The sequence below is a fragment of the Gallinula chloropus genome (genome assembly GCF_964237585.1).
Source record: "Gallinula chloropus genome assembly, chromosome: 5".
Lineage (NCBI taxonomy): Eukaryota > Metazoa > Chordata > Aves > Gruiformes > Rallidae > Gallinula > Gallinula chloropus.
In genome coordinates this window covers 57,366,497-57,389,292 of record NC_140090.1, presented here as the reverse complement: position 1 = coordinate 57,389,292, position 22,796 = coordinate 57,366,497, and the positions used below count along the sequence as shown (strand labels likewise).

The 22,796-nt window shown below is 34.6% G+C and overlaps 1 protein-coding gene across 2 annotated transcripts in view; it reads right to left on the bottom strand.

Moving 5' to 3' along the window:
• The window catches only part of KCNMA1 (potassium calcium-activated channel subfamily M alpha 1), a gene marked incomplete at its 5' end in the record, with an annotated part of 459,986 nt that overhangs the window by 90,663 nt on the left and 346,527 nt on the right, over nucleotides 1-22,796 (bottom strand). Inside the window, 3 exons of one of the 2 annotated variants that reach the window (XM_084265236.1) lie at nucleotides 10,043-10,119; nucleotides 12,718-12,804; nucleotides 21,475-21,486. In XM_084265236.1, the coding sequence (XP_084121362.1) occupies nucleotides 10,043-10,119; nucleotides 12,718-12,804; nucleotides 21,475-21,486 (176 nt within the window). The remainder of the gene's footprint in view (nucleotides 1-10,042; nucleotides 10,120-12,717; nucleotides 12,805-21,474; nucleotides 21,487-22,796) is intronic. The other variant, XM_084265235.1, reaches the window with a different exon arrangement.

Genomic DNA, 22,796 nt, shown 5'->3' with positions numbered 1-22,796 from the left:
AAAATAATTGCATCAGGCTAGCCCTTCTAAAAAGTCACTACAAAAAGTAAAAACATTTTGCATAAGATCCTGTGTTATTGAGAATGAAGGGTTACAAACAAAACTAAAGATAATGGTAGCAGCATAAAAAAGAATTCCAACTACCTCAGTTCAGCTACTACACTGTATCCTGAATATTTATTCACTGCCTATTGTATGCTGTTCTAGTGCTAGCACTATTAAATCTGTCCACTTAGCACCGGTGACAGATTTAGGCACAGACCTGTTCCTTCACTGACGTACTTATTGTTTAATTCACTTATTGCTTAATAAATGACAATTTATATTGTATGAATTAAATAAAAAAGATGTCACCAAACTGCACTACTAAGTTCTTGCATGCTATTGCAAGAGCATGCTTCATAAAGAGCACAGAAAGCAAAATAATGAATTACATTTTTCGTATCAAAAATAAATTGAAACAGAAATATAAATACAGAGCTGTATTAAAATTTGGGTTTGACTTTTTTTAAAAAAAAGCATCAGCCCAGTAAAACTCACAGAAGTACAATGTACGACACAAGACGGGGATGATATCACAGACACCACAGACATGGAACAGCATGTGTTGGTGTTAAAACTTACAGGCACGTAAACTGGTGGAGCAATCATTAACAGAGACAGAAGAAAGTGGGAAGGCTCTCTCAAGGGTGTCCATGTTACTATGTACACTGCCTGACATGCAAGAGCAGTCACGCTCAGAGCGTCCGCAATCAAAACAACATGCCAGTTTCATTCTCTTGTAGATGGACATCTTGGCTATAACCATGTGTTGGATGGGAGGAGAGGAAGAGCAGCAGGTTAATGGCAAGGTTATATATATAACAAGGCAGCTGGAAGGTAATTTACGGGATTTAATACAGGCCTTAGTTTATAGTAACAGTCTTGACCCAGGGAAAAAAAAATGCAGTGAGATTACTGATAACATTTTGGCTGTACATTAAAAGTAGGGCAAAAGAAAAATTGCTCTTTATTTCTGTTCAGTCTTATAGGGTGACCGCAGACATGGGGAAGAATTACTGTTTTACAGTCAAGTGTTTGGATCAAAAAAAGAACATAGTAAAAGCAGAAAATCCCAAGAATATAGTTTTCCCTCGGCACAATTAATACTACTGGGCTAAAATGAAAAATCTAAAGTTGATAATCCATTCCATTAGGTATTTTTGGTCTATGCTGCTTTCTGTAAAATTCAAAGACTTTTATATATCTCTATATATATGTATGTATACACACACAAACACATACATACACATATATTCTTACATACATACACTCACACACACATATACATTATACACATACATACATATATATACATATATATAAATATATTTATTCTTAAACATATGCTAATACTTTCTCTGTATTAAAGTGTGCCAGGGAACTCCTCTGTTGCAATAAATTACACATTAATAGAGAGCTACGAGATGTTAATAAAATTTTCTGAAAAATTTTCTTCATTTACATTATATCTTCAGAAATTCAAATTAACTCTTGACAGAATACCAAAATTTGCCCATATAAGAGACACAACCAATAATGGTAAATATGCTTCACATTAAAATCAGTTCACAAATAAGGCATCACCAAAAGCACACAGAGCATTGGTCCATTGAAACATGCTGAACCAACCATCGGCACGTTTTCTGCTCTGGATTCAAACATAGACAGAGAACCAAATAACTGCATGTTGAATTAAGGGCTAATTCCAAAAGGAGTGCCAGGTTAGAATAGACCGTTTATATCCTGCAGTCATCCGAATGTCCTTGTTATATATTTCTAGAAATATACAGCATCATATTTTATAAAACACACTTGCAATTACCTGAATCACAGGCATGTTTAAGTCTGAAGAAATGCAAAGGCCACTTAGATTGTTTCACATGTTGCACTGAACCAACACTTTTGGTAATGGTTTAGATTGAACTGACTCGATTATACTGAAAACAAAACAGAACGCTGACAGGCAAAAACAAAACCTTAAAAGCAAATGCAGAAAAAAGGTAATGTTTCTCTGGCCTGTAACTTCAGTTTAGGATGTCTTTTTGCATTACAGTAATGACTTTTATTTTTTTTTTTTTTCCCAGTTTCTTAATGCCACAGTCACCAGGGAAGAGGGATTGAAATCACTCAAATGGGTCAAGTCCTGTTCTAAGGCCTTGATGACTTGCCATACAGTATACTTGTCAAGCAAGGGTAACATTATGATTGTGGAAAACAGGCATTGAGGGAGATGAATGAGTGATCTCTTCAGCAGCGACTCCATTCCTCTAAAACTTTGCTCACATGACTAATGCCATGTTCTCTTAGCATCCTAGTAGAGTTATCTTATAGCTGTTCAGAAAGTCATCATGCAGCATCAGGCTTGTTCATTGCACGGTACATCATTCCTCAGAGCTTGGCGTTTAGAAAGAAGGTTTCCACTGCAGCTTTTGATGCATACACATTCAAACTACACAGAAAATTCAAAACAGCATTTGTTTTCCCATTGTTCCCCTCTTTCTAACTCTTCCCAACACATTCTTTAAAATTGAAAAGTTGGGCAGAAAAAGGAATGTTACCAAAATGTGGAATTCTTTCCATGATGCCTATTTTATTATTTTCACTTTAAGGAAATGAAAGAAAAATAAAGGGTATTTGTGAGAAACACTAACATTAGTACAGTAAAAGGCAGGCCCATTTTGTTTTAATTATAGCTGTTTTGAAGGACTTTTTCTAATCAAATGCTGTAGTAAAACACACTGTTCAGAAATTCTCAACTGCTATGTCATTGGTTAGCAACAGTCCCTGGTTTTCATTTACTTGTAGCCATATCTTGTCAACAGTTAATAATAGGTTAGGACACATTTATGAAAATTAAAAGAAATCATCGTCAAGGGCAAAGAGAGTTGGGAAGGAAAACTTTTTGTACCATTTTCATCAGACTTAAACCAATGAAGTGGAAAATTTAAGCCCTTCTGTTCAATAGGGGAAGGACTCCATGGCACTTCTCAAAAGCAATGCCCTTTCAGGGACTGTTTTTAACTACTATTATCAGTTGTTCTGGATATCATGCATTACTTTAATATTTCGCATCATTAACATGCAGGAAACAGGCTTGGACCTGGAAATATAAGTAGCAGAAAGGACTTGCTATAAGGGTTTCAACCAGTATATAAGCAACTGCGTATCAGAGCAATACATTTTGAAAAGAAAACATGCTGTTACTCTTCATTCCTTTTATACAGTCATTGTTACATTCATACCAAATACAATATTCATTTTATTTTAAATAAACAAAACATGGATTATTAGTAGGGATGACTAGTGACAAGATCAAAGACAAGACAGAAATGATTTTAAATGGTTCAGCCACACATATACCACTTCCTATGAAACTTCCATAAACATTAACAAAAAATGGGAGTCATCAGAGACACAGGGGGACCTTAAGAACAGCCTCTGGGTGGGTGTTAAATTCATTTGACACCTGTAGCACCTGCATAAGAATCAACTAATTTCTATTCATAGAAATGTTATGAATGTTGAATAGAACTGTCATTTGCAACTAGTGAAAATGTAAGTTGGGACATAAAGAAAATTAGTTCCCTATTTTCAACTGAATAATAATCAATGGACAAAAAGGAAGAATATATCCTTCTACTTACTATGATGACAATCCCACAGTTTTGTAAAATGAATTAGTAAAAATATCAGGGAAAGTTATCATGGACGTGGAAATCAGTCTACTTAAATAATTTACTGTCAAAACAAGGCATATATGGACTAGTAATATCCTGATTTTGTAAAAGCAAATGGAAAGCAGAATTTCTGACAATTATTGATCAAGTAAATAAATACTTAAAAAACCTTTTTTTGTTGTAATTTGTCTCAGAAGACAATAGCCTTCCATTCTAATAAGGAAGGCATACACCCTAGATGTCTAAACTTCTAGCACTACCTTGCTTTCTGATCTCAAAAACTAAAAAAGTCCAGTCAAAATGTCTAGATTTTCTGGATCTGAAGTGTTACTTAGAGTTCACAAACAGTAAGGGGAAATATTTCCAGCTGCAAAAATAAACAAAGGAAACTGCAGATTATTCTCTACCTAAGATGTCAAGGAACAGCTCCTTTTTTTTAAAGCAAGCAGAACAAAGTATCCCTTCATCTTTGCAGGGTTTTTTTTCTTTTTAGAAGCACAAAGTCTACCCAATCCTCGTATTCCGCCCGCCACTGTAGCAGTTTTTCCTGTGACCGCAACGGTAACAAAAAGTAGATCTACGAGGACATCTAGTGGATCTCTATGAGATAACAGCTGGTTAAGAAGATGAACTGGCAGTTTCTTGACCAGCAAATGGTAATAAAAAAGGTCCCACTACACTTAAGAATTGAAATGTATATAGCGTCATTTCAATTCATCAAGTTCTCATGATTCACACTACGAGCAAAATAGCAGCAGCATTAAAGGACGACCAGACTGAACTGATTGCCTTTTAGAAATGCTGGTTAGTATCATGAGACTGAAATATTGAAAGGACTTCTCTAGCACAATTACAGTTTCCTGAAAAATACAGCAGCATATCTTAAACTGTTTGTGAGAATTTATTTTTTTCTTAGCACAACAGGCAAAGCTATCTCTCCATTATTTATTTTTTACAAAACAACTTCAAGACCACCAAGTCAGCACTATCTTTTAATTTTCTGTGATCAAAGGCAATTAGTTAGTTGGTTGCTCTAATTCATGCAGTGCTGTTCTTTATCAAAACCGTAGAAACAGCAGGCAACCTGAGTGGACATTTCCCCCTATTTTAGTAGCTATATGAATGATAGGTGAGTTTTGAAATAATGGCACATTTATAGACCAATTCATTTTAATTTTCAAATCTGATCATGACCTTTCTTCATTACTTTAAAGAAGACTCTCAGTCAGTGCACTCTCAAAGCTAACTGCAGCTCTGAAAAAACAAGCTATTGGGGAAATGGAAAAAAAGAAGTCAAAGCAACATGACCTTTTCTTTTTTAATCTTCCCTTAGCGTGAAGATCTCTCTCTTATTTGTTTATTTATTACTATTTAAACTAAGTTCTCTGATCCAGAAAGGCCTCAACTTAGAAACATAATTAAAACAAATACATTGCTTCAAATGAATCCAAATTACTCTGCCTCAAAGCCAACAGGATTAATCCTTTTATCTATAGAAATTAGTTTCTTTCTGGTTCACAAGCTGCTTTTCTTGTGTTGCCCCATTTTTCTGCTGTGTCTTTCTATTGGCTGAAAATAGATCTTTGGAGAAATTTGTGTGTTCTCTGTTTGAATGCTTGCCACCACAACAAATATCAGTCCTTTAGTGTAGTTTGCAGGCACCACAATAAGACAGATAGTAAATAATGGCAATCATAATGATGGCCATCACAATTCCATCTAGGCAATGCCAGGAGTGTAAAACTTTCCTTAATTGTTCGCAAGATCCTGTGGTGCGTACAGCTATGAGGGCAAAATATATCTCGATCCTGATTAAGGCTTGACGTGTTAATGCATAATAAATTTGGAATATCCAGTGATAATGTCGAAAAAGTCGCACAGCCTCACTTATTTAGAATAGCTGCAGTTACATGGTACGGTTAGCAGCCTCGATCTGGTAGAGTAATGCCTCACTGCAGCTATGAAATATTTGATATTTCATATAATATATAATCCCAGCACTGCCCTATGACCGGCACATATCTTTGCAGTGCTTGGATTTGCTTGGCAGCAAATTCTTTCCATGTCCCAAATACTATGTCTATTTAAATTACCACAACTGTACACACTAAAAGTGGCTGATGAGAGCCTTCATAGATTCTGTTCACAGTCAAGCGGCACGACTTAGATTGACATGAAGTGGTCTATAAAGTTGGTATTCTAGATACAATAATATAAAGCTTTACAGTTTAGGTACCGAAAAGTCTGTGTGGCTCTAATCATGTAATTAATTTCAAAACAAGCAAGCAGGGAAAAATAATCACTATAGCTTGTTTCCTGTTGAAGATACCTGTAAGTTTATACATTAGGAGTCAGCCACACATCTAATTCACTGCCTAGCTTCACCCCCCATGTCATTTTATTTTTTTTTCCCAATGGTAAGAAAGGAGTTAGATAAGGACAGTAAGAAACTATTGTGTTCCTCTTTGTGTCAGCTATTCAATGGAAAAGATAAAGAATTGCACTCAACGAGGCAAACGGTGCTAGAGTGGTAATTACTCCGGCCTAACCGAGATCCCTAAAAATTCGTGAGATATCTCTAGAATGATTTAAAGGAAATGCCATTGCCAAGATCTTGTTCTCAAATAGGGATTAAAAAATAAGGTTCTGGAAAAAAAGGGGCAAAAAGGTGGAAGAGGGGAAAACTGCTGTATTTTCTTCAACGTCACCCTAATCTCCGTGGGTGTAAACGATGAGAAACTTGTGGGTATGACGTCACTGCTACATGCAACATAAATAAAGAAAAGAACCAAAATACTGAACAAAAATACTCTCTGCTAGAGAAAGACAGGTTGGACCGCACTCTGGGCTACAGGGAACCCATTTTTACTCACAATAGATCACTATCAGTGTGCAGTTAAAATATAGTAGGGGCCGTGTTCCAAGGCAGCAAGAGGAAAAATAAATCAAAAGTTTGTCAATTGTCATAGATTAAAAGAAATTCCTTCAAACACATCAATGTACAAATGATATGTCCCCTCTGGGGTTCAACCCCCACCATTCACAGCAAGTACTGTCACTGGAAAAAATATATAGAGAATTAGACCATAGCTGTTGCACAAAATGAAAGAAACAGGAAGAGCAGGTCATCCAGTTTAGAGATTTCATTCCAACGTGGCTGCATTTTATATAAATATATACATGTGTTTGGCCCCTTGCTGCAAAAACTACAGTTAAATGGAATAGGAAAGAGATTGAAAGCATTAAAAAATATTAACAATCTGTGAATAAAATTTCACACAAGCATTTCTCTGGACAATGTGACATCAGCATTCATATGTTATTCAGAGAGTGTGATGGGTAAAGGAAAAAAGGATGACAAAGAAACTGCAAAAGGAAAGCGAGGTTACTTTAATTATCCCTGGCCTTGTGGAAATGTACTGATCTGCCCTGAATTATTAATATTAGACCTAACAGGTTTGGACAAATGGCTATGTAGGTCAGACTCACGTTTAGACCCCAACAATACCACAAGCTAATGTTCAGACAGTATCTAAATCGATGTGCAACCTCAGATGCATTATTAAAGAATGTGGTTTTCAAGTACCACAGGAAGCTGCATTAATTAATGCCACCATAATTAAGTTTTCCATGTAAAGATATTCTTTCACATTTAATTCACCTAAATGCATCAATATTTTTCCATACAACCTTCCATTTAATCTCACACATTTTCTGCATTCAGCTGTCTCTAATTGCTATGTTACTTACTAATTAAAATATATTTTTATCATATAGGACTACATATTTGCATGTGTGACTATTTGCAGCGTCTCTAAAAATCAAATTGACATATTAGCTGTTGACAGATCAGTTGACAGTTGCTTAATTCAATAGGGAAAGAGTTTTCTTAATTTATGCTTTGTTTTGGTTAGACTGCATTTTTTAAGACCAATGATTTGTGTAGCTTACAGATGGATAATTCAGTTACAATTTTTCAAAAGTGATTAGTGATTTGAAAGCTAAAGCTACGACATTTTATGTGAATAATAGACTCCACTAAAGACTTACCTTTAAAAATATCAGGTCCCATAAAAGGGATCTCAAGATTGTCATCAAAATTTGAAAGACCAAAAATCACTAATTACTGTTGAAATTTTTCATTTAATTTTTTTGCTGATTGGCAGGACTTTAATAGCAATGCAATTGTATTATTCCTAATAGTTGTGAGCATGCTGCTAAGTGGAAGCTGTTCTTGGCTGTATTGCGAGCTGCCAGCTATCACAGTATCTGATCACCTTATGTGTGTGTATGCAGGAAAGGACAGTGGAGGGGGCAAATGAGGGTAGTAGGAAAGGCAAATTTAACATTTTACTCTTGCTGTCATTTTTTTCTTTTTCACCTGACTCAGAGGATTCCCCCCTTAACATTCAGTGCTCACTGCAGCAGCTCTGACAGTCACCTCCTTCAGCCTCACTAACCCCATCATTGTGCTGCTTCATCTGTCTAACACCCCTCCTTTTATTAAATGGATACGTATGACCATGCCATTTGGAACATCTCCTAGTGCTACACACAGAAGTTGTCACTCTCACCTCTCCATGGCCCTACTGCTGGTAATGTATCCATTGTGCTGGTTGGATCACAGGATACTCTTTTCTCCACAGTTTCCTAGTACTGAGGAGGTTACGTTGATTTTCATTAACACATAATAAAGGTTTTTTGCCCTTTATATTGTGAATTCCTGATTCAATGAGAAGTGTAGATCTCACATTAAAATAAACAGCTCTCTGGGATTGTTTTTATTTAATCAGCACGTGTGAAAAGCATATACTATGTGAAGGAGGAGTAGAGAATACAAATAAAATAGCCCTTTTTTTGACAGAATCAGATAAAATTAAGCAGCTAATGTCTCTCTAACTGTTTCATAATTTGGAAAAAAAGACTGGGTTTGAGAGTTACAGAAACCCCATGGCATTTGCAACTAGCTTTACCAGAACTTACTCAGCAGCCTCACTGGCTTTGGCAGCAGTTCAAAGGTCACATTCTCACACAGATAAACTGTTCTTGAACAATTTTTTTCCAATATGTTAGGCAATGCATACATTCCTTCCACATCAGGCATGCTTTCCATGTGCTTTGCTCTCCTTGTGGCTATTGGGAGGATAAATAGGATTTTGTGTCAGCGTTTCAGCTGCTTTCTCTCAATTATACTGCTTTGTTCCATACTCCCGATTTTTGTGGAGAGAGGAGTTTCTTTAAAAACTTGATGTATTTTTTTTCTTTTTTAAAATAAACTAAATTCACCAATTGAAGGCACTTAAGTCAGAGAAAGTCAAGTTTATGCTTTCTTCCATCCTCTGAGACAGTGTGGTGATAACACTATGACCAGATTTATATCTTTTTCCCTTTTAAAAGTAATGGTAAAATACACATAATCAAACTCTTCTCAAATCTTTCAATTTACCTAATCAGTACTTTTGAATAGAATGACCTTTTCCATGGCAGAATACCATGCAATGAATGTAGATATTTACATATTGAATCCTTTTGATATCGGTATTACAAATATGAGTGGGTCAAACACATCTTTGGCCGAAACATGGTTGTGAGAGTTCCTGCAAAGAGTCCTTTCAACCTATACATAGATAAAATACTAATTTCCAGATATTTATAAAAATACAGGTGCAAAGTCTGATCTCAATTCCAAAATTCAATTATTTCTTCATGCAAAATTTTCCAAACAATTTGAAGATCAGACCTAAGAAACAAACTAAACCAAATATTAGCATTACAGCTACGGCATCTTCTAAAAGATACATAAAGAGGCACTAATATTTAATTTCTTCCTGAAAAATCCCTTTCTTCAGTAAAACTGACCATTTATTTCAGTAATAGATTGTTTCTTCAATAGTTATATGATGGAATATTATTTCCTAGTTTCTTCCTTTACAAAATTATGTTCAGTAAGATAGACAAAAGTTCTTTACATAAAACTATTGAAATTACAGGATTTCTGCATGGTCTGAACAAGAGGAGAACTAACTGTTATCTCATTCTTAACTCAGAAACTTCCACAAGTAGATCTAGCTTGGTTTAATTCTCACATTTTGTTAATTTTGGACCCTAAAGGACTTTTTCATGGAGAAACAGGTGAAAGTGGTGTGAAATGTAATAAAAAGACGTGGACTTCAGAAATGCAAATGGCACTCACTATATTGCTAGGCATTTATGTCTTAGCTTTTCTGTACCACTGTGTAAAACACGTAAATGCATGTACAGATACTATTCAAGGCCTAACAGTTAATGAAAGAGAAGAAGAGAGAGACAGAAATATTACTTACGCCGTTTGCAGCCACATTTTTTTATCCTTTTGGGATCTGTGATGTCATCATGACAGGCCTTGCAGTAAAAAAATGCCCTAGAGAGACAGAAGGGAAAAACTGACACATTTCTTAATCCATACAAATGAAATTAGGCCCACATTTCCTCTTGTTGCAGTGCCAAATTAATGAAACATGCCAGCATGAATTTCCTTTAATCTTTTAAAATATTTAGATATTTAAAGTAGGAAATATTTGCTGCGAGATCATTAACTTCAAACATAAGACTCCAAATTAGTGTTTCTTTCACTATATTTTTATTTGTACAGTAATTGGGAGAAGGGATGATAATTATGACAGAGTCTATTGGCTCATATGTCTTTCATCTTAGAAAAAAGAACATCCAACAAATATAGGAATTCTCTGTTCTTACTGGAAAAGACTGTCTAGCAGCCTGTGCCAATTTTTCACCTTGATCGCAAGTGGGACTTAACTTTGGATACAATGTTATATTGCAGTGAGATCAATGTGACAACAACATCAAACGTGCTATTTACAAAAAAAGTACAACCAAACAAAAGCAGTAAGGGAAAACTGTATCAAACATGCAAAGAACATATAAATTACTGAAATAATCTTGATCCAGACTATTTTTTGGTCTTTTATATCAGAATAGAGCAAAACCACTTTGGTTTTGAACAGACAAACCCTGAAATTTCAGATAAAAATATGCAATAAACAAGGTGAACCACCTAGGTTTCTATGTAATGCTTTTGGTTGTGAATTTCTATTCTCATATCAAACAGCTCAACACTAGGTGAAGCACAAGGAGAACTAAGGAAGTGAGAAAGGGAGAATGTTTGACTGTATATAAGATTAAACAAAAATTCCAATTTAATAAATATGCACCAGGCTGCCCACAGGAGAGTTTAATCATGCCTGCCAAGTCAACACGTCATATAAGGCTGCTATGACACATTTCATGAGGATCATGCAACTGGCCTCGAGCTGGATGGTTACAGTTTCCTAGGATTCTTCCTAGCATAAGAAATTAAACGCACCTTTTAATCGGCTGAAATTTCCCTGCACTTATTCATATTCAAGACATGTCAGCTCCATGCCTATCTTTCCAACCATATCTACTTGCATAATTTTCAACACAAACTGGCAGTAAGAACCAAAGGTGCCATTTTACAACAACCCATAGATTTTCCAAAAGTACTTTTCATAGATTTAGGATGGTCAGATTGCTTCAACAGTATGGAGGTTACTGGAAGAGAACAATCTACAGTTCAAAATATAAAAAACCCAAAAAAACCCATCAAGACACATCCTCTGACAGTTTAGCTAGGATGATCACTACTAATTCTTTTTAGATTAATTTGACAGTATCTATCACTGGTGGAAATATATTAAAGGAAATGTTCAGAACCAAAACCAAACAACTAAAACCAAAACCAACCCCTGCATCTCAGTAAAGGAAAGTGAAAACAGTTATGTATAATCAAATGGAGAAAAGCACCAGAGAGGAAAAGGCATGATAAATATGTTGAAAGGCAGAGTAACTTAGTCAATGCTGGATGCAAATACTCCAAAACTGGTGCTAGAAATATGTGAGGACAGGAGCACTGCTGTGCTGTTCTCTATGCTTCATCTAGCCAGAACCTATCAGCTATTGCAGTGAAAGAAATCAAGTTGCCAGGGATTGCACCATTTTGATGTTATAATTTTCTTTAAATATTCCTGGCAAACACACACTGCTTTAGTATTATGACTGCAACTTAATCATAGAAAGTTTAGGACTTAGTAAGGTTATAACTTGAATAATTCATTATTCTAAGTATAGGATTTGGTTAAAATACCTACTTCAAGGAGAACATTGAGCAAAAAATCAGATTATTGGCAGCCTGGCAACAAAACTACAAATTATGAGGAAACACTAAGCTGCATATATTCCTTTTTTTTTTTTTAATATCATGGACATTAAATAATTATTGATTTAAAAAATTACCCTTATACTGCTCTTTTATTCCTTCCAAACATATTATAATCCTAACAAACAAGGTACTAAACACAAGACTATAAACCCCCTTTTCATTCAACCCAAAGCTAATACAGCCAACTACAATGAACCAGTGGTCTACAATGGCCGGGATATACTGCACTGTTGTATTTTGGTTTATTATTACAAGCCCATAGAATAGTCCCAGTAAAAAAACCAAACAACAACATAAATATTATTCCGCTAATGTAATTACTGAATGAATACAGTTGCTTCCTCACTGAATGAGTACAGTGGCTTCCTCACATCAAATATTTGCTAGAGTCTATGTAAGAACTACTTTAAACCTGAAACTCTGACAAAACTGTGATCCCCACCCTCTCTCAAAGAAATTCCACTCAGACAAATTAATTATAGAGAAATCAGATGAAAATATTTTACATTTTCCAGTAGGACCCAGAAAAAAAGCCTGCCTCTTCACATCTGCTGAAAAATTATTTCATTTCCCTGATAATAAAGACTGCGGTTTAGAAAACACCCTGCACATGTGGTTGGTTCGCTAGAGTACCAACTCAATTCCCAGTGAGAACCTTTAAATAGATAACAAAGAAAATTAGGTGAGATGTTTAGACACACAAAACTCAGAAATTAAATACTATGTGTTTAAATTTAATGTTAAAAATACATTAATTACCTTTTTACTTCTTTGGCATCACTTGCAATGAAGAATCCTAAAGTACCTTCTTGAATCTTGACATGGTTTCCAGGATTGATTAATATACTGCTCAGTGAAAAAAGAACAAAAGACAACAAAACCGTAAGTTTAAACTACTTTTAACTGAATGTTCCAAATAGTTTTATTTGCTTCTGTTATAGGGGACCCACTAGTTAGGAAAGGCTGCAAGGAAATTTTAAGCCATTCTTCCTTGAATTTTCCAATCAATTAACAGTTTTACATGCTTTTTACAAAAAAATGGAGTTTGAGACAGTCACATGCCTCCACCTATAATGACATCATTTGTTTACATCTGTTTTCTTATGTTTTTGTAATATAGACTATGCAAAATAAGAAAGCCTCTCAGAAACATGGTGTGTGAAGCTGAGCATTTCAGCTTTCTTGCTCTGTCATGCAAAGTGGTGAAAAATTCACAATATGTCAAAAAGGGAAGAACCAGCAACCACCACGCAGTATCAAGACCAAGTATTATTTATGAAGCTAAACCCTTTGATGCAAATTTTTGCCAATTTCTAGTGAAACAAAATGTTAATGGGACCCCTATCTGGACATATAATATTATTGTTTAAAATAATAAATACACACATACACTCAAGGGGAATGGTACAAGACAACCAGTCACGATAGCTGAAAAAAACATAAAATGAATAGATTTTTAAAACACTGCTATGCAGCCATGGAAGAACAAAAATAACCCAACCACACTGACAGAATAGCCTGAGCTAAATTTGATGAAGGAAATTACAAACTGCTATCAAGAAGTGAAGCACTCCATGTCTCTCTATGAAATATCTTTTTTATTTTCATAATAATTTAACACTAGATTTTAGGTAAGGCAATTTGCAAAGTAGCATGACAAATATGAGTATACAGATATAAATGTAAATATATTCTCCAATAAGATTTATTAACATTTAATACAACTACGCTTTCAACTTGCTAAAACTTAATAAAGCTTGTAAAAAGTTCTCTCTTTTTTGTCTTTTATTAAAGCTTAGCCTTTGTAAGCCAAAATGTAGTAAAGGCATACACATGCAATTTACAGTAAATAAAGACTACCAACAATTTAAACGCTTATGGATTTGGTAAAAATTGATTTTTGGAAAAGTATATATTTACAAAAATAAATAAATCACATTTCTGAACAGACAAACATTACTAAAATTTGAAGCTCACAAGTCTTTCATGTTAGGAGGGAAAATGTGTCTCAGCAGATTTATTGCCTATTCATTAGTAAGAAAATTACTGTGGCGAAAAATACACCTGAAAGCTTTATAATGAGCACATTCTTTTTATGTGATTACACGTGCCCACAAAGCTCTATGAAAAGAATATGCAATATAACGTGTTCATGAGTTAAGAATTAAAAGGTTGGTCATGCAGCCACCACTGTGTAGACATTATGATACAGTTCTTAAATTGGTAGCCATAAACTACTTGTTTCCTCACAATCTGGAACTTCATTCACTGTTAATGCCGTTACTCCAGGCATGGCTTCATGGAGTTAATCTTTCTTTAAAAATCAACATCTTTAAAATCTTACATGTTTTTCTGCAATTATCATCACTGTAGCATGTAGAAGATTCACAAATACATAATTTATATTACAAGAGTGAAGATATAGTATCATCCCGTTTTACAGATGAGAGATTAAGTCACTATGAGATATAGTAGTTGTTAATTTGGGATGCCTACAGGCCATTTTTTTCTAAGTATTTAGCATTCCATAGCTCTACATACACTTTCTAAAGACTTCTGCTGTAAGGTGCTCAGCATTTCCAAAAGCTCAGCCTCTAGTTCCCAAAATAATAAACCCATAATCAAAAGCCTGATGTAAACAGTTTGGTTTCAATTATTAGCTCATTATTACCCTGTGACAGGGTGGCAGAGGCTGGAACAGAAATTAAATCTCAATGAAAGTATTTACCTAAATATCCTTTTTTTTTTTTTTTTCCCCCGTGTTTAACAGTTTCAAGCTTTGAAACAAAAAGGAGAGAACTACAGAAAATGGAAGTCATCACCACAGAAAGCAGGTTCATCTCCACAGCACACTTCAGTAGTATTGAAAAAAATGAAATGTGATGGTGTAAATAACGCCTACATTATGCACGCAGATAAATCGGACAAATTAAAGTTGCACAGCTAACTTTCACACCTGGTATTTCTTTTGTTAGTGTATTGGGTTTAGTGGTTGCTCTTGCAACTAAAACATTTACCTAAATGGAGTTTTTAAATGCAATTTAACATATTTTAAAATGGAATAAAACAGACAGGAAAAAAACCCGAACAATCTAACACAAATATCTTATGAAAGTAGTCAGTCAAGTCACAAACAGGTTAGAAAACTCAGATTCTTGCACAAACTTCTGTCACTTGAACCAAAAGAGCACTTACTAGTTGTTACAGACATACCTTAACAGGCTATTGCTAATGGAGACATAGACTCTACCAGTACACTCACATAAAAAGTTAAGAATGTCCTGTCTTAAGCCTGTGTGCCTAGGTAAGTCACTCCTCAAGAGCCAGGAGAGAATCTTTCTGTCAAAACTTTCTATCGTGTCCACAACTACATCCATGTTTCAGTTTCCAACTTTCCTCTTCCCTGTCTACTAATCCTTAATCTGTCATTATGCTGACAATTTAGTTGTTAATCTCAAAAATCTTCTCCGGATGCTAGTCTCAAATATTTCTAATTGAGAAACATTGCTCCTTCCAAAATATGCAAAGACTTGCAATATATTTAGGGGGTTGGCTATTTTGCTTAAGTACAAATGGGCACTACTGTATCAGAAAAATACTGGGTTTTTTTCCCTTATTTCATTCTTTGCCCTTAATCACAGTATTACAGCTTTTCGGTGAAAACAGATCCACGCATTTCTTTACATAAACCCACTTATTTTTTTTCTTTTTTTTTCCTTTTCCTCATCCCACTCTTAGAGACAGATAAACCATACCCAAACAGTAAAAAATCCTACCAAAATCTCAACAGTCCAAACTCCACAAGTTGAGGTTAACCAGTAGATCTGTAAATGTTCACTCCCCTCACAGAACAAAGTAATAAAACAATGAAGCAGTTGTTTTAAGAGGCAGTGAACATAAACTTAAATCAGAAGTACCTGGCTTCATTTAGGATGTAATATATTGTGAGTATGATTTTGCATCTCAAGGTTTTCTGAGACACATGAAATCATATGGGTCAGCGCATAGACTTTATTTGTGTTAGATCTTATACTTCATTCACATATACTTATTTTCACAAATGCAATGTATTTACAGCCACAAAATATAGATGTGATTGCAGTTAATGCAGTATGACCCCAGCAGCAAAATCTTCTGTTGAGAATAAAAATTAATTTGCCCCATCACTGCTATCAGCAGAGTTACAGCAAAGGCTCATAAAGCTTTGGGTTTATATACAAAGCAATATTTAACAAGAGCAAAATCATGAGTCATTTTAACTGAGTCTATATGGATTTAATAAATATGCTGCTTATTAAAGCAGCAATTGAATTACTTCTTATGAGACCAGTAGCGTCATTAGCTAAAGTTATGCTTTGATAAGCACTCACTCTAATATGCACAGCAAGGGAGATGTTTTGAATTAAAAGAATAGAATATAGGGAACAAAGAGGGCAGAGAAAAATAGAATGGGCTTATGAGCATACCAAGAAGAATGCATCCATTAGTTATTTAGAGCTATGTGTATTTAAGTGGCTCATGAAAATATACATATATATATATACCCACAGTTAAGAAGGTAAGTACATGGCAAAGTAAATTGGAGTTTTAAGAGAGAAACCTTCAGCTAATGTCTCATTTCTATGTACTTCCAAGGCTACAGAGTTTTGCAGATATAGGAAGATGTACAAAAGGGAAAAAAGGATAGAAACCCATTGCATTTAATATCAATATCTATATACCTAATCCATATGCATTCTGAGTCACAAATTGGGAAAAATGCTGTTGAAAATTACATCCCTGACTTTTTCAAAATATATGTTATTATCATAATATTTTTTTTAATCTCCTAAATCAGCTCAAGAAATCATGCAAGGATTGCCAAATACTTTAAAAACTTCGAAGATCTTGATCAGATTTTGAAATTTCTAGTTTAGGTTTCCTCAGAAACTAATTAAGTAATAACAAGCTCATAAAATGTTTAGTGAATTATTTCCTTAACAATTCTAGTTCCAGAAACACATTCCCCAGGAAAAAGCTTTTCATGACCAGAGTAACATGTTCCAAAAAAAAAAAAAAATTCTTGCTCCTTCACACATGACTATTTAGAATACCTGTCAATTACAGCCATGTAAATTGAAAATTTGTAAATTAAATGTTATTTAATATGTTTAACAGGAAATTAATGTACTTCACCAGCATGAATTTAGGACAAGCCAGTTCCATTCCTCTATGATAATAAAACAATTTTTAAGTCACTTTTGGAATAGAATAGGTAGTTTGGAAAGCTGTGTTTTACATTTACCTGATGTCTAGCAAAAGCTAGTCCATTTGCTAAACAACATTCACTTGGTGACTAGATGCAAAATCATACATCTAAAAGCAATGAAAGTAACACACCAAAAATGTAGAAATTGCCCTAGAATTCTGTTGTACTCTTTGTCGCAGGAATCATAAAACAAATCATAGAATTGTTTGGGTTGGAAAGAACCTTTAAAGATCATTTAGTTCAAACCTACCCGGCATTGGAATGGATATTTTTCACTAGAACAGTTTGCTCAAAGCCCCATCCAACCCGGCACTGAACACTTAAAGCTCAGGAAAAAATCAGGAACAACAGTATCTATGCAGTTGAAATTGAGTTCCCAGACTGTCTGAAATATAAGTAGGTGAAGCACTAATGGGTATTGGTGCTTATTTAAGATGCATAATTAAAAAAAAAAATTAAAATTCAGATGTGGTCAGAAAAATTCCAGAGAAACACTTATGGATCTCTTTACAAAAATTGTTCAATTAAAAGTTCGAAGACAACGCTGTCTTTTTCATATGTCAGTGGAGAATAGATAACTGTTAGTAACTCTGGCAGTATATGAATTGTGATCAATTTATTTACTTGTTGGATTATACCTTTCAGATATTTTAATTATATATGCTACCTTCAAGTAAAATACAGATACACATAAATACCTGTTCATTCATTCTTATTTACCTAGAACTACCACACAACATGAATATTGCTCAATACCTTTGCAGTAGTACATCGGATGGGTTGCACAATATTGTGACCTAGATAAAGGCTACTAGATTATGTCTTCCCTTAAAACATTAAAAGTGAGCTAAGGTTTTGATTACTAATTGCAGGTCTTCCATGTTTGCTGATCTTAAAGATATCTGATGGAAAACCTGGTAGTTGGAGGTTTGAACTGTATGACAATTTCTGAACTTACATTTCGGAGAAGGACTCATTCCCTCCAACTATCTATTTTTTACTCATTTCTGCTGTGGTTGACTTTTGTCTCCTGTGTTCAAAGACTATACATGTTGGACTCAAAATATGTTTCTTGGGTTGAAACAGCATTAGAAATTTTGATGGCTGATATCTTGTAAAGTTATCAGAATACCTAAAACATTATTTTTAACAATTTTTTAGTACACAAAAATTTCAGTAGAAGATGAATAATATTTCCTTCAGCTTTCTATAATATTCAGCTATCTTCTATGTGAACAACAATCAATCAGCTTTAGAGTTCGTACCATTGTCACATTGTGTGTATTTATTGGTAGGCTGCATGCTAAGTGGCAGCCTCCACAATTTGCTTTGCACAGCTTGAAACTGAGTAGGTTTCCATTACTGCTGAATTGTTAAACAGATATAACTTTGAACTTGCAATCTAGACATAGTATTTGTTCAGTAGATGACTCACAGATTTGTATAACTGTCTTCTCTGAGAAAAAAATAGGGACTTTACTAAGAGGGAAGAGGTTGCAGTAAAGGTCCTAAAAACTGAGCTGACAAAGGCATGTGGAGATGCCCAGCAAGTACAGCACAGAAAATCGGCAAGGGTAACAACATTTTAGCACCACTATATGAAGACCAAAAACTGGAAGACATAGATAAGGTCAATCAGTAAAGAAGTACACTGAAATAGTTCTTTTAAGAATTTGCCTTGTCAGCAGCCTCAGTTACATACTATTCTTGTTCGTTCTTATTTTCAAGGTTGCATTTTAGACAGCACTGAAGGTGGGATTCATCTCATCTTAGAATGGAAGCTGCTTCCAATAACTGTCTCTCTCTTTCCCTGCAATCATGGACTAAGTCTGGATAACTAAAAGATTAGACATCTAAAGTTTACACTGATAAAGTTAGGTGAGATGAATCCCATTATCAGTGACCAATTGAACAGCTGATCCATGCATCAACGACACTTGTCAGATTCAGTAGTACTCCCCCTTTTTTCTTATTTTTTTTGTTTTGTTTTATAACTACCCTTGTAAATGCCATCATCCTTGTCCAAAAAAAGAAAAGATCAATTGTTGAATTAAATGAAACACAAACAGCAAATTTTTGACTAAACAAATGACAAAAGCTGTAACAACTCTGTTTTAAACCTTGTGGTAGATGTACTGTACCATTCCCCATGCAACTGAAACAGTAGCAATATCATCCAGTAATCAGGAAGATATAATATTGTTTAAGCACTATTAATACATTATCTAAAACGACACTATGTGGTATTACTGACTATAGCTACCACATTTTAAAATAAAACCAGCTATTATTCTTGATTGTTTCATGCCATGCCCAGATGAAATGCACCACTATTAGCATAATGCCTTTTAAAATGTGCCATGTCATTCACACGACTATAGAATTAGAATTACAAAATTAATTTGAGACAGTATTTTTTTGTTCCAGGGTATTTTTTTCAAGTGGAGTGTGAGGGTAAGTGCACAAATCCCACAGCGGGAGTTGCGTGCATACCAGCTTCACACTGTAACTCAAAAGTATTGCTTCTTTCTTCTGGGCTCTCTCATTGAGGTTAATTCAGATCCATATTGCTCTACACAGAAAAATCCAGTAAGACACTAAAAGAATACAAGGCAAAAGACACAGTGCACATTACATGCTACCGTATATTAAAGCTTAATTACTACAAGCATATAAAAGGTTGCTCCCAGGAGTTAAGTTCTTCACAACAGCAACTATGTCATGGTCTACAGGATGCACATAAGGAATTTTATTGGGGCATAGTCCAAATATAGTTCAATAGTGCTGGTGAAGTCAATACACTTTGAAATAATTAAATTATTCCTTCTGGTTCCAGAAGTGATTGATTATCAGTACAATGAAGAACCACAATATGCTTTATTCTGGGAGCAAGCAACTTCACTTGGTACAACACTTCTTCATATTGCTCATCATGCTAGCGTTAACATGCCTTCACCACATGATAATATATACTTAAGCAAGAAGCAAAGTAGAGGTGCAACAACTGCAGATCCTTGAAGATGCTAAGTGTTGCAGTAACTTCTCTGCAGTTGGATCATATCAATAATGCCAAACTGACAGGAAGCCACCTCTCTTTTCACACACCTACTCAGAAATCACGGGAGACTAAGACTAAAAATTCAGTAAGTGTAACACATACAACACACACAACAGAACAGACATGGAAAGTAAAGTTCAGAGATTATGATGAAGGAAGTTGAAATGTCTGGACAATGAGAATGGGTCTTCAAAGAGCACCACTATCAGTCAGACTGCAATAGCAATTAGAAAAACAAAGTTGAGAGGGGGAAGAGAGATGATGAGAGGAAAGGATATGGAAGAGCATGCCTTCCAAACCAATAGCAGCAGATATAGTGTAGTCTAGGGAGGGGCTCATAGCATGGTACACCAAAAGAAAATGCAAAACGTGCAATCTCAAAGAAAAAAAAACAATACTGAAACAAATATATTGGGTAACAATTTCATAAATTAGCTTAATAAACGTCATGAATGTGACACATAATACAAACTATCAATGGTACTTTCACTGGAACAGTACAATAAGTTTAATGAATACTGTATTGTGAAAAACAGGGCTCAAAACAGGACCAGAAATGCAAAGAATCAGGTATTTGGTTGTTGTTAATGGAAGGTGAGACTACAAGAGAACACGAACTACTATATTGTAAGACATGTTTTGAAGGAACACTCTGGGAAAAGGAGGATATCAATGAAGGTAAGGTATGAGTATGGAAACCATATGGCAGCACAAGGGCTGGTAAAGACAGAATATATATCGTCATGATACAGTACAAATGAAAAAAGAGAAGGGGAGATGTTAACAGTAAAGTCTGCTTTTCAAATGCCACAATCTGATACAGCAATGACTCCACAAGGGGAAAAAAAAAAAAAGAAAAAAAAAGAAAAGAAAAGAAAAGAAAGAAAAGCCTAAAAAACCTGTTTCATTTTGTACTTCCTGCAAAGAAGTTAGTGCGTGAGTCACAAGAACCAATGGAGAGACAAAATGCTATTCTCTCTCCTCTTTGAGTTTGGGGGCTCATATATAAGTATACACACAGATATATATATATATATATAGAGACATAGACAGATATTTTTATATATATATATGTATATATGTGTGTATATACAGAGAAAGATAGACAAAGATGTTATCTTCCTGTGTTCTTGGCAAGGAATTAGTCCTGAAGTTAGAAGGAGTGGAGGTAGGATTGAGGTTGGAAGGAAAGGTAACGAAGAGGGCATACCGCTTTCGGCTTCTGCAAACGACAAGAAAAAAATTGCAAATCAAACACTTTGATAAGAAATCAACTGACACCAAAGCAAAAGCAAAAAAACCCTTTATTTAAAAGCCTTCAAGTCTCAAAGGTTTTTCTGCTGAGAATGAGAACAAATATATGGATAGACAAAGAGAAAATTTAACAAGAGGAATATACACAGGGTGCAAGTGGGAAGAATCCTGTTTAGGCTTTCCTTCTTGCTTACTCATGAAAAGAATAAAAATAAGGGGAAAAAGGACCGAGAAAATATCACTAAAAGGGATATCAGATGAGGAGTTTGAATGTCTGCACTTTGAACTGATTTTTTTGTTATCTGTTCAGTGAGTTCTGCTGTGACATTTTCAGGTGGATGTTCTGTAAGTTCCTTTAATGTCTTCTACAGAAGAAATGAAACCTCACTACAATGAACTAAGCAAGACCATGTTTTAAGCTAAAGCATTTGGCTTGCATCAGGGACACAAAAACTTACTTACAAAGTACTTTCTGCTCTTAATAACTCATCATAATATTGCCAGATACTAATTGGAGATGAAGAAATGGATAATTCATGTTGTGACCTAGAATTACTGAAGTGCAAGCCTTAGTGTCTGGTCAGAAATCCATTAATTCAGTCATGTTTTGTAGATTCAGACATTAATTTGATAACTGAGCAGTAATTTAAACAATATTAAATAAATAAATGCAAAGATAAACAAAATAATTATCTAATCATGGCTCTTTTAATTAATCCTTCAGAGAACTTGATGAGAAACAGTTGCCTAAAAAGATAAATATACTATAGATACTTCACCCATTATTTGAAAATGAGTTTGTATTTATCATATCTATTGCCTATATTTAAGCTTGAAAAATTTTAAGTTCTGCTTTCAAGCAATCCTGTAAATTAATAAAGTGCTAATAAACTGTTTAGACTTGTTATCAAGGTGTGCTAACTGGTTTGTGCAGCTACATTAGGAGTCAGGGAAAAAAGGAGCAAAAAACACAAGTCTAAGCAGAAAGCTCAGTTACTGTTAACTTGTACATTAATATTAACTTGGAAAGCATTCTGATGATTTATAATTACTATTGATCTCAAATTCCCTATGGTAAGATTAAGAGAATTTGGCTGTAAATCAGACATCTTTAGAAAACTGGCATCTAGGAGACTGCCTGGGAATTAAAAAAAGTGCATTGGTAAGTGAATATTTATGCTATTCTACATGTAATGAAGACATTAACAAAGTCAATGAAAATTCTGCCATTGACTTAAAATGGTGTAAGGATTTTTCCTTAAACCTTAGGTGAAATTT